The sequence below is a fragment of the Chlorocebus sabaeus genome, chromosome 2, assembly GCF_047675955.1.
Source record: "Chlorocebus sabaeus isolate Y175 chromosome 2, mChlSab1.0.hap1, whole genome shotgun sequence".
NCBI lineage: Eukaryota > Metazoa > Chordata > Mammalia > Primates > Cercopithecidae > Chlorocebus > Chlorocebus sabaeus.
In genome coordinates, this window is record NC_132905.1 from 66,361,523 (window position 1) to 66,373,992 (window position 12,470).

A 12,470-nucleotide genomic window follows, 5' to 3' on the forward strand; every position below is an offset into this window, starting at 1 on the left:
CTCCAGACAAGGCCACTTGACAACTTAGTTCTGCCCAAGATGGTGTCAGCTGACCAGGTGGTAGCTAAGGCATCAAAGTGAGTCATGCAGACTCCCACCTGCTCATTCCCCAGTCTGCATGCCAGTTATGCCAAATCCCCTCCCCGCCCCACTTTTTTTTTTTTTTTTTTTGGAGACAGAGTCTCGCTCTGTCATCCAGGCTGGAGTGCAGTGGTGCTTACTGCCACCTCTGCCTCCTGGGTTCAAGCGATTCTCTTGCCTCAGCCTCCTGAGTAGCTGGGATTACAGGTGCATGCTACTACGCCCAGCTAATTTTTGTATTTTTAGTAAAGACAGGGGGATTCACCATGTTGGTCAGGCTGGTCTTGAACTCCTGACCTTGTGATCTGCCCGCCTCGGCCTCCTAAAGGGCTGGTGTTACAGGTGTGAGCCACCGAGCCCGGGCCCCAAGTCCCGTTTAAAAGCCCCCACTCTCTGCTCCAAAAGCAAAGAGAGACTCTAAGGCAGGAAGCCTATACTGTTCCCCTTAAGCTAACTTTGGAATCGAAAGTCACTTTGTTTATACCACACCTTGCCTTTTTTTTTTTTTTTTTCCCTCAGGTGAAATATCTCTCTGTCACCCAAGCTAGAGTGCAGTGGCACAATCTCAGCTCACTGCAACCCAACCTCTACCTCCCGGGTTCAAGTGATTCCCCCACTTCAGCCTTCTGAGTAGCTGGGATTACAGGCACCCACCACCTCACCCAGCTAAATTTTTTGTATTTTTAGTAGAGATGGGGTCTTACCATGTTGGCCAGGCTGGACCAGACCTTGCTTCTGTTAATTGGATGCTATAAATGAAGAGGAAGTGTACCTGAAATTTAGCTACAGTGCTTTCCTTTCTTTCTTTCTTTTATTTATTTATTTATTTATTTAAAAAAAGGCCCTGGCCGGGAGTGGTGATTTATGCCTGTAATCCCAGCACTTTGGGAGGCTGAGGCAGGTGGATCACTTGAGGTCAGGAGCTTGAGACCAGCCTGGGCAACATGGTGAAACCCTGTTTCTACTAAAAATACAAAAATCAGCTGGGACATGGTGGCACACGCCTGTAATCCCAGCTACTTGGGCGGCTGAGGCAGGAGAATCACTTGAACCTGGGAGGCAGAGGTTGCAGTGAGCTGAGATTGGGCCACTGCACTCCATCCTAGGAACAAAGTGAGGCAGTGTCTCAAAAAAAAAAAAACAACCCTATCTTTGCAGGACAGGTGAGCCCCCAAATTGAGACTTAGCTCAGAAGAGTTCTTGGCTTTGCCCAAGGAAAGAATTCAAGGGTGAGCTGGTGGTGTTAGACAGCAATCTTTTATTGAATAGTGCTTCTCCTTGTGGAGCAGGGCTAACTCATAAGCAGTGAATCCAGAGTCGGCATCCATTGTATGGGATGTTGGCAACTGTATTTATACTCACCTCCAATCCCTTCTCAGCCTTTTGGCTAAGATCAAGTGTAGTGTACTCATTCCTACCCACTTTCAATCACATGCAAATTAAGGGGCAGATTAATGCAAATTGAGGGGTGAGTTTTTAGAGCTTTCTAGGAAAGAGGTGGCAACTTCTTGGTCATTGCCAAGACACTTGTAAACAGTCATGGCACTGGTGGGAGTGCCTTACGCTAATGAGGGATGGGGACAGCTAGGGGATCCTAGATCCTGTTTTGGTCAGCAGGGTTGTGACCAGAAAACAAGTCCTGCATTCTCCTATCTCACCAGGACTCTGGCTGCCATTTAGCTACTTTGAGCCCCAGTCTCCTATGTATGGAGTTGGGTAAAAGTTTGGGTGGTTGTGAGGATTAGCTGAGATAATGCCTGTGAGTATCCAATAAATGTTAGACTCCCACATTCCAATCCCTGTGCCCCCTGCCTCCAGAATCTTTCATTGTGACCTTAGGAGATTCTGAGAATGATATTCTCAGAGCAGGGCTTCCAGTAGCTGATGGTGTGGAGGGAGGAGTGGAGTGCAGCTCTTGCCTTGTGACTAAGGAAATCTATTTGTTTCTAGTATTATTGGATTCTTGGGGAAGATTTTGTAGTCCTCCCCTTGAAAGGCAAAGGGGCTAGTTGTGCCATTTGCCCTCCCAGGAACCATGAGGAGATACATGGTAACTTATGCCTGGCAGCTCCTGAAGAAGGAACTGGTGAGGAGGGGCAAGGGTCCTGGGAGGGAAGAGCAGAAACTTGAACAGACAGGTGTTTTGAGGAAGGTAGATGCAGGTATGGGGGGGGTCTTGGATAAATGGTGGTTATCCTGTACCTTTTGGAGTCACAGCATGGCACAAAGGAGGGAGCGGACCCCTGCCCTGTAGCCTACCAGCCCCCAACACTGGGCAAGCCATAGGCCACACTCAGAGCCACTGAGTCCTGTTCTGTGCCCACTCTTCCTGCTATTATGAGATCCAGAGAGAACAAGGTAGGGTAGCAACATAGAGTCATAGGTTAAGATTGTGAACTCTGGAGCCAGACTACCTGGGTTTAAATCCCCATCACCTATTAGTCATGTGACCCTAGGCAAGTTGCTTGGTTTGCTGTGCCTTTGTTTTCTCCTCTGTAAAGTGAGATGATAATATTAGTACCTACTGCGTACATTGACTGATTAAATGATTTACATATTAGAATAGTGTTTTGGATAATGCCTGACAATAGTAAATTGTACTCAATAAGTATTAATTTTATTTATAAAGTACCTTTCCCTATGTTTCCATAGATACCTAATTTTTAAGAAATACAACATTACAGGTGCAGGGAAAGCTCTTTACCATCCCATGCCCCTTTATTTCTCTTTACTAGTAACCACTTTCCTGAAGTTGGTGTCACCCTATTTATATTTTTATATATTATCACGTGTATATATATCCATAAGCAATATATAGTATGTGGCACACTTTTAAAAAATGATACCATAAATAGCATCATAGTTCTTTTTTCCCCACTCAAATTCATTTCAGCTTTATCCACATTGACACACACAGACTTAGTGCTATGTTCAATCCTGTGACTGTACCATAATGTATTGATCCCTTCAATCCCTACTAATGGACACTTGTTTTTAGCCATTCATTGTTACACACAATGTTGCCATGATTACCCTCATGGCTATCCCCTTGTACATGTATGTTTCTCTGAAGAGGACACATAAAGTACATAAAATTCCTCCATTGTGAAGTACACGCGTCCTCAACTTTATATAATGTTGCCAAATTGCTCTTCAACATGGTTGTACCATGTTTCCCAGTTCCCAGTGATAAGTGCAAAATAGTACCTTGTTATTACTTTAATTTCCATTTCCATTATTTCTAGCAGTGTTAAGAATGGTTTCACAATTTGGCTGGGGCATGGAGGCTCATGCCTGTAATCCCAGCACTTTGGGAGGCTGAGGCGGAAGGATCTCTTGAAGCCAGAGTTGGAAACCAGCCTGGGCAACAAAGTGAAATCCCCTTTTTACAAAAAATATAAATATAAAACAAATGAATAAAAACAATCTTTTCACAATTTATAGGTAATTCGAACTTTCCCTTTGAATTACCTTTGCTCATTTTGCTATTGGGTTATTTGTATTTTTCTTTTGATTTGTAGGATTACAAAAAATAAATTTTGGATCATAATCCTTTGTTGATTATGTACATAGCAAGTATATTTTTCCAGTCTTTAGTTTGTCATCTCACTTTGTTTATGATATACTTTAAAAAGAATATTCTCTTTTTTACTTTTTTTGTTTTTATTTATTTTTTATTTTATTTATTTTTTTGAGACAGAGTCTCACTCTATTGCCCAGGCTGGAGTGCAGTGGCACAATTTCAGCTCACTACAACTTCCACCTCCCAGGTTCAAGCGATTCTGGTGCCTCAGCCTCCCGAGTAGCTGGGATTACAGGCACCCACCACCACACCTGGCTAATTTTTGTTTTTTTAGTACAGATGGGATTTCACCATGTTGGCCAGGCTAGTCTCAAACTCCTGGTCTCAAGCGATCAGCCCACCTCGGCCTCCCAAAGTGCTAGGATTACAGGCATGAGCCATGGTGCCAGAGCTGTTTTTTTTTTGTTTTTTGTTTCTTGTTGTTGTTGTTGTTGTTGTTGTTGTTGCAGGGTCTTGCTCTGTTACCCAGGCTGGAGTGCAGTGGTGCGATCATAGCTTATTGCAACCTTGAACTCCTGTGCTCAAGCAATCCTCCTGCCTCAGTCTCCTGAGTAGCTGGGACTATAGGCGAGTGCCACTGTGCCTCGTTAATGATGTACTTTTCAACAGAAGTTAGTAAACAGAGACTTTTATTTATTTTTTGCATTTTTTTCTAACCCCTCCCCAAACTAAAGTTTTTGCATTTTTTTATTGGAAAATTTTCAAACATAGAAGTTGAAATATTTTACATATATATGTATATGTATCATCCTCTAGATCTATCATTCACCATTTTGTTGTATTGGCTTTATGTATTCTTTTTTCTTTTTTTGTTGCGGGGGGCGGCTCTTGTTGCCCGGGCTGGAGTGCAATGGCGTGATCTCAGCTCCCTGCAACCTCCGCCTCCTGGGTTCAAGCGATTCTCCTGCCACAGCCTCCCTGATAGCTGGGATTATAGGCATGCGCCACCACACCTGGCTAATTTTTTATTTTTAGTAGAGGCGGGGTTTCTCCATGTTGGTCAGGCTGGTCTCAAACTCCCAACCTCAGGTGATCCGCCCACTTCGGCTTCCCAAAGTGCTGGGATTACAGGCATGAGTCACCGCACCCGGCCTGGCTTTATGTGTTTGTATATGTGTTTGCTGAATTGTTTGAAAGTAAGCTGCATACTTTATGACATATCTTTCTTAAAAATAATGACATTACCCACATAACCAAATACCACTATTATACTAAGAAAAGCAGCACTGATTTCCTAATATTATCTAATGTGCAGTCATATTCAATTTCCTTATTTGTCCCTAGAGTGCCTTTGCTCTGTCACCCAGGCTGGAGTGCAGTGGCGCGACCTCAGCTCACTGCAACTTCCGCCTTCCAGGTTCAAGTGATTCTCCTGCCTCAGCCTCCCAAGTAGCTGGGACTACAGGCACACACCACCATGCCAGGCTAATTTTTGTATTTTTAGGAGAGACAGGGTTTCACTGTGTTGGTCATGCTGGTCTCAAACTCCTGACCTCAAGTGATTCACCCGCCTTAGCCTCCCAAAGTGCTGGGATTACAGGCGTGAGCCGCCGCACCTGGCCTAGAGTGCCTTTTATAGTTGTTATCATGAATCAGTATCCAGTCAGGAAGCATACCGTTGGTATATCTCTTGAATCTTTGTTAATCTAGAGCAGCCCCCATGTCTTGTTTTTTTCATCATGAAATTGACTTTTTGAAGAAACTGGGTTCATTGATTTATAGATTGTTCTACATCCTGGATTTTTCCCTATCCTCTGTATTCACTTGTTCTCAGTCCCAATTCCAAATTCCTGGGGAAAAGATAGGGTGGCCCATCTTGGATTAGGTGGTATATTAGTTTTCTACGGCTGCCATAACAAATTACCACAATTTCATGGCTTAAAACAGAGCAGATTTATTATATTACAGTACTGTAGGTGAGAAGTCTGGCATAGATGTTCTTGTTCTAAAATCAAGGTGTGAGCATTCCTTTCTCAAGGCTCACAGCCTTTTCTGCTTCTAAAATCTACCCACAATCCTTGGCTTGTGGGCCCTTCATCTTGACAGCCAACAGTGTTGCATTCCTCTTACCATTATTCCCTCAGATCTATCTGATTCTAAAATTCAGGCTTTGTACATCGTACCTATACTGCCTGCAATTAGTTGTGCCACTTATTTTGTGGATGGAAGTGAAGGATTTGACATTTAATTGGTTTGCTGGTACATAATGACTGGCTTCTGGGGAGAGGAGATGCCCTGACTAGTAGCTGCCAATTTCTGTGGCATAAGTACTCCTACCGTGGCCAGTTTCAAGCTACCAACTTAATTTCAGGGGACTTGCAAACTTCCTGAAAATGTAACCATCACTCCAGTACACTACTGCATTTAATCCTGGTAAATTTTACCTTGTTCAGCGCCATCCAACCTGCTATTGACTGTTGAGAACAGATTGTTTCTATTGATCTTGTTTGCTTTGTTTCCATAGGGACTGTACCAGTTTGCCACAGATATCATCGTAATGATCCGAGTGTGTAAAATGTTCCGCCAAGGCCTCAGGAGATTCCAGGAATATCAAATCATTGAGAGTGCTCACTGGAAGCACCCTATCTTCTCCTTCTGGGATGTAAGCAGCTGGGCTCAGCAGGATTATGACGGTTTAAAGAGGGCAATAAATTGCAACCCACTTCCTGGCCCAAGCTCAGAACTGAGAAAGAAGACAAAAGGAAAAGCAGATGAGAGACCCAATGGTCACTTTTATTAATGACCAGACTTCTGTTGGAGAGGGTGACTTATATCATCAACCAAGAGGTTTACCTAATACTGAACCCCAGATTTAGACAGCCTTACATGCCTAGCCACAGGCAATGCTGGACCAAGGCAGTCTCCACTGCAACAGCAGGCCTGCTGCTGAAACTCATGGCGGGGAAAGGTGGAGCAAAATATGGGCTCAGAGGGAAGGAGCAATCATGCCTAGTTTTTCTCTTTCCAGATTCATCAAAGAGTTTAAGTCACTCCTCAGTGTAGAAGGAGAGAGGCCAGTAGTGTTCTACTAATACACCTCCCTCCATGTGGAAAGAAACCTTGGGAGTGGAGAAGTGGTCTCCATTTCAACAGTGATCAAAAGAGCCAGAAGCAATCCAGGAGTCACCATAACCAGAGTTTTCTGAATGCCCACATGCTGACTCTGTTCATGTCTCTACTTTCTTTCCTATACCCCTACTTCGGTGCAGGGGGCATTTTCAGGGCCTTGTTCACTGTGGTGACCGTGTTTCTTTTCTTTTTTTGAGACAGAGTCTTGCTCCGTCACCCAGGCTGGAGTGCAGTGGTGCATCTTGGCTCACTGCAAGATTCATCTCCCGGATTCACGCCATGCTCCTGCCTCAGCCTCCCTAGTAGCTGGAACTACAGGCGCCCGCCACCAGGCTGATTTTTTGTATTTTTAGTAGAGACGGGGTTTCACCTTGTTTGCCAGAATGGTCTCGATCACCTGACCTCGTGATCCGCCCGCCTCGACCTCCCAAAGTGCTGGGATTACAGGCGTGAGCCACCGCACCCGGCCTGGTGATCATGTTTCTAGATTTTCTAAAAGGTCCCAATTTAAAGTATTTTATCCCAGTGGTAGATCATGTGCCCTTCTTTAGCTCAGAAAAGTTGGTCACCCTTCTGCTAACTTGTTCTGGTTCCCCAGAGGTGTCTTCGTTGCTACTGGGTGTGTTGCTCAGGGCTTCAGAGTTTCCCCAGCAATCACCTGGACAGATCCTGCCCATTTTTCTGTTGTTTCAGGAATGACTAGAGCCAGTCCCCACCCCTCTTGCATCTAGTGATTCACTCCAAGAAATTTCCCTGAAGGGCTTCTGACAGATGGTGGCCAAAGAAAGGGGGATACGGGGCTGGTGATGGGGGAAGGTTAGGCAGCCTTAGAGTGGTTTCTAAGGGGCCAGCAGGTAATGTAACTAGTGTGTATGTAGCTGAGTTTAAGATAGAGCAGGCCAGCTGGAGAGGAAAGATATGCCTCATCTAAAGATATTCAGATACAAAGACTATATTTTAAGACCCTGTGCCAGCCAAACCAAACAAGGCTGCAGCCCTGTGGTTGGGCTAAGATGAAAAACGAATGGAGTAGAAGAACTGTAACCAAGAGACTTAGGTTAGCTCTCAGGAAGGACCTCCTGACTCTCAGGGTGGCATGCAATGGTGGCGCAATGGGCCCTGGAGATCAGAGGACTTTGGTTACCAGAAGACGTGGCCTGATGCTTGGGGCATTTGGAAGCTAAGATGCAGAGTCACTTCTTGTTGGGGGAGTGGGAGGCTAAGCCTAACCACATTGGCAGCCAGAGTGGCTTGAGCAGAGCAGAAACCTCTCAAGGGCAGCCTATAAGGGTCATAGGGTTCTCAGATAGAGCACTGGGCAGCTGGAGTGCAGGATCAGGTGGGGAGCCCTAGACTGCTTCCGTAGATGTGTGAATCTGGATGTTTCTGAGCACTGCCTCTTTCCTTCGGTAGCCTCCCTGAGAAGCACCATATGGCTTTGCGAAAGATAAACAGGTGGTGGGGGTGAGACGGGTCTGAGGGGCTCCAAGGAACAAATGACATGTGGCTTGAGGCCACATTCCAGACATGGCATTGGGTTTGCTGAAAACCTTGAGTTGGGGTCTCAGCTGGACCATGACTTACTGTGTGATCCTTGGGCAAGTTCCTTCACAACCTCTGTCCCACATGGGGCTTAGTAAGACCTGCTTTGTCCTGATGACTAAATGGAGTAACAGGGAAGATACACCGTGCTTGGCTCATTAAAGACACTTAACAAAGGCTGAATTCATTTGTTCCCTTTTTTTTTTTTTTTTTTTTTGAGATGGAGCCTCACTCTGTCGCCCAGGCTGGAGTACAGTGGCGTGATCTCAGCTCACTGCAAGCTCTGCCTCCCGGGTTCGTGCCATTCTCCTGCCTCAGCCTCCCGAGTAGCTGGGACTACAGGCGCCTGCCACCACGCCTGGATAATTTTTTGTATTTTTAGTAGAGATGGGGTTTCACTGTGTTAGCCAGGATGGTCTCGATCTCCTGACCTCGTGATCCGCCTGCCTCAGCCTCCCAAAGTTCTGGGATTACAGGCATGAGCCACCATGCCCGGCCTGTTCCTTTCTTTTTATCCTTCCTTTTCTTCCTCCTCTATACTTGTTTGTTTGCTGCTTTTTCCCCTTCCTTTTCTCTCTCCTTTCCTATTTCCTCTTTATCCTCCTTTCCTTCTCCCCACCCCCATATTTCTCTTCCTTCACCATCTATTGTCAATGCTGGACCCAAGCCTAGTGCTGAGTTGGGGCTTTTGAGCAGAGGCAGGCCTGAAAGGGCCAGCTGCAAGGAGGTTTCCCACCAAGGAGGCTTCCTGCCCACCATGGTGGTCCAGGTACACAGGAGGGCTCTAGATGCAAAGTTCTAGGGGCAGTCTTGCTGATTCTCCCTCTTCTCCCTGCCCTCTTTCTTTCAGAAAAAGATGCAAAGCCGAGTCACATTTGATACCATGGACTTCATTGCAGAGGAGGTATGCATAGATCGAACCTTATTGTGGGGGAATTTTCTTTCTGCACCCTGGCTTGGAAGAAACCCTGGCTGGGCATCAGCAGAGCTGGTTTCAGTCTAGTCTCTGCCACCAACTCAGCTTGTTACCCTGAGTTGGCCACTTCGTTTCCTCATTAATAAAGTGGCTGATCTCAGTGATTCCTTCCATCCCTGGAGCTCTAAGACTGAGCATCTAGGAACCAGCTGTCACTGCATAGTTGAGCAGAACCAATGGGAGAGAGTCCCTGGGCTTGGACCCATGGGAAAACAGCAGGAAAAGAAAAAGCAGAGGATGTGAGAGTCCCAGAGAAAGGAATAATTCGGGTGGTGGGAAAGGGCTGACCTGTGTGAATTCTGGTTCTGCCCTGAATTCTCTAAGAGATGCTGGGCACACCTCTCACACCTGGGTGTCAGATACCCTTCAAGAGTCTTATTTGGGTGCAGCGTACCTGTTGACACTCGGAAGGCTGGTGTGGGAGGATCACTTGAGGCCAGGAGTTCAAGACTGCAGTGAGCTATGGTCATATCACTGCATTCTAGTCTGGGTGAGAGAGCGAGGCCCCCTCTCTAAAAAAGAGTCCTCTCATTTTGATGAGGGAATGCTTTTATATCTGTGGGAGCTTTGGACTGTGTGACTTATTCCCTGAATTTCAGTCTCATCATTGTTATCTTCTTGGCTTCTCTCCACGATATCCTGGGTATTAAATATTAAAATCCAATTTAAAATTTAAAAGAGTCTACCTATTTATAGGGAAGATCTGAAATTCTCACCAGTGCAGACCTGACTTGACCCTGGCTTGGAATAGCCATGTTGTTTTTTTTCTCAGGGAACGGGGAAAGAACAGAACTTTATAATGGGTGTCAGGGCCACCTGTGCCCATCTCCTGCCCCACCTCTTTCTCTTGTTGGAGCCCAGGTATGGCTTCTGTTGCCTGCCTCTCCTGGACACAGCCTTATTTTTTCGCGCACCCTTGTGTATGAAGCATACTCAGTTAAGTCATCCAAGCTCTGTGACTCTTCAGCTCTTCAGGCTGGCTGGTGTGTGACACTGGGCACTGAAGGTTAATCAGGCTCTATGCTTCAGGCAGGAGAAACTAGGGGCCTATGTGAGAGCCACAGCACTCTAGATGTGAGGGCAAGTCTGTGCACCGCAGTAGAGGGCGGGAAGAGGCACAAAAGGAAAATTATTTCTTATGGGCAAGGCCTATCGGTGGCCCTCAATTAAATCATGCCTGACTCTGGTTCCACCATAGAGAAGAGTAGAGAGCCAATTTATCCTCCCATCTCACCCTTCTGAGTAACTGGCATTACAGGTGTGCACTCCTGAGCCCAGCTGGAGACTCAATGTAAAAACCAGCCCTTTGGCCAGATGTGCTGGCTCACGCTTGTAATCACGCTTTGGGCAGCCTAGGCAGGAAGATTACCTGAGCCCAGGAGTTTTAGACCCATCTGAGCAACATACTGAGACCTTGTCTCTACTAAAAATTAAAAAATAAAAATAATCAGCTGGGCATGGTGGCTCACACCTGTAATCCCAGAATTTTGGGAGGCTGAGGTGGGAGGATTGCTTGAGCCTGGGAAATGGAGGTTGCAGTGAGCTATGACTGTGCCACTGCACTGCAGTCCGGGTGACAGAGTGAGACTCTGTCCCCCTGCCCCCACCCCCCCGCCAAAAACCAATGAGCCCAGCCCTTTGAGTGATGCTAATGAGTATGGGGTTTCTTTGGGGTGATGAAAAGCTTCCAAAATAGTGTGGTGATTGTTGTACAACTCTGTGAATACATTTAACACTGAATTGTACACTTTAAATGGTGACTTACAAGGCATGTGAATTATATCTAAGTAAAAATTATATATAATATATAGTACACACACGTACATAGTTATATAACCTGCCCCTCAGCACAGCATTTGGATTCTGATGGAAAGCTAAGCCTCAGTATAGTCCATATTGAGCCTCTAATAATGCTCAACTTCTCATAGAGAAGAACCCTTAGTATTAGAGAGGCTTAGAATCATAGACCCAATTATTGCAGCAACTGTCAGACAGTGGAAACAATGGATACATTTTTAAAACATTGTTTAGAAAAACACTGAAGAAAGCAAGTTGCCCAAGTGATGTCTACAGTCTGACATTTATGTAAATTTTTTATTTTTAGTTTTTGAGACAGAGTCTCGCTCTGTCATCCAGGCTGAAGTGCGGTGATGCAATCACAGCTCACTGCAACCTCAACCTCCCTGGGCTCAAGCGGTCCTCCCATTTTAGTGCCCTTCAGTAGCTAGGACTACAGGTGTGTGCCACTATGCCTGGCTATTTTTGTTTGTTTGTTTGTTTTTGAGACAGAATCTTGCTCTGTCGCCCAGGCTGGAGTACAGTGGAGTGATCTGGGCTCACTACAAGCTCCGTCTTCCGGGTTCACGCCATTCTCCTGCCTCAGCCTCCCGAGTAGGTGGGACTAAAGGTGCCTGCCACCATGACTGGCTAATGTTTTGTATTTTTAGTAGAGATGGGGCTTCACCGTGTTAGCCAGGGTGGTCTTGATCTCCTGACCTCGTGGTCTGCCCGCCTTGGCCTCCCAAAGTGCTGGGATTACAAGTGTGAGCCACCGCACCCGGCCCAATGCCCAGCTAATTTTTAAATTTTTTGTAGAGATGAGGGTCTTGTCATGTTGCCCCGGCTGGTTTCGAACTCCTAGGCTCAAGTGATCCCCCTGCCTTGGCCTCCCAAGTGTTGGGATTATAGGCATGAGCCACTGTGCCCAGCATCCACTTCTTAATAATGTCAGAATGGCAATTATATTTCGACACAAGTTTTGGAGGGGACGTTCACTCTATAGCAAGAGCCTACTGAAGAAGGGGCTACTCTTTTAGCTAATATGACCCAGTGGGGACTCACTGAGGGTGTGGCAGCATCTGAGCTGAGACCAGAATGATGAGTCAGCCACGTCCACGAGAAAACCCAGGGAACAAATATTCCAGGCAGAAAAACAGCCCGGGCAGGTACCTCAAGACAGAGCCAAGCTTAGCATGTGCCAGGGACAAGTAGAAAATTCCAGAGTAGAGAACAAAGGGAAGAGGTAGGAGATGAGGTTGGAGAGAAGCCATTGAGGGGTTTTCACAACTCACACTGCCACTTCCTCAGCAGGTGGGAGTGGTAGGTGAATGTGCTGGTCCATGAGGCCTGGTTCACTTGAGAAGAAAAGGTTTAGCTAATAGTCTCTGGAAGGTTCTCTTTGCTCATTAGTCTCCTATAGCACGCTGAGGTCTGGGATGA

The 12,470-nt window shown here is 46.1% G+C and overlaps 1 protein-coding gene across 9 annotated transcripts in view; it reads left to right on the top strand.

The window, feature by feature from the left end:
- The window catches only part of CNBD2 (cyclic nucleotide binding domain containing 2), a 76,564-nt gene that overhangs the window by 12,844 nt on the left and 51,250 nt on the right, over positions 1-12,470 (top strand). For 4 of the 9 annotated variants that reach the window (XM_007963620.3, XM_007963629.3, XM_073009332.1 and 1 more), the window contains 2 exons: positions 6,129-6,266; positions 9,126-9,179. In XM_007963620.3, coding sequence (XP_007961811.2) covers positions 6,129-6,266; positions 9,126-9,179 — 192 coding nt within the window. The other 5 variants (XM_007963655.3, XM_073009333.1, XM_007963644.3 and 2 more) reach the window with 4 other exon arrangements.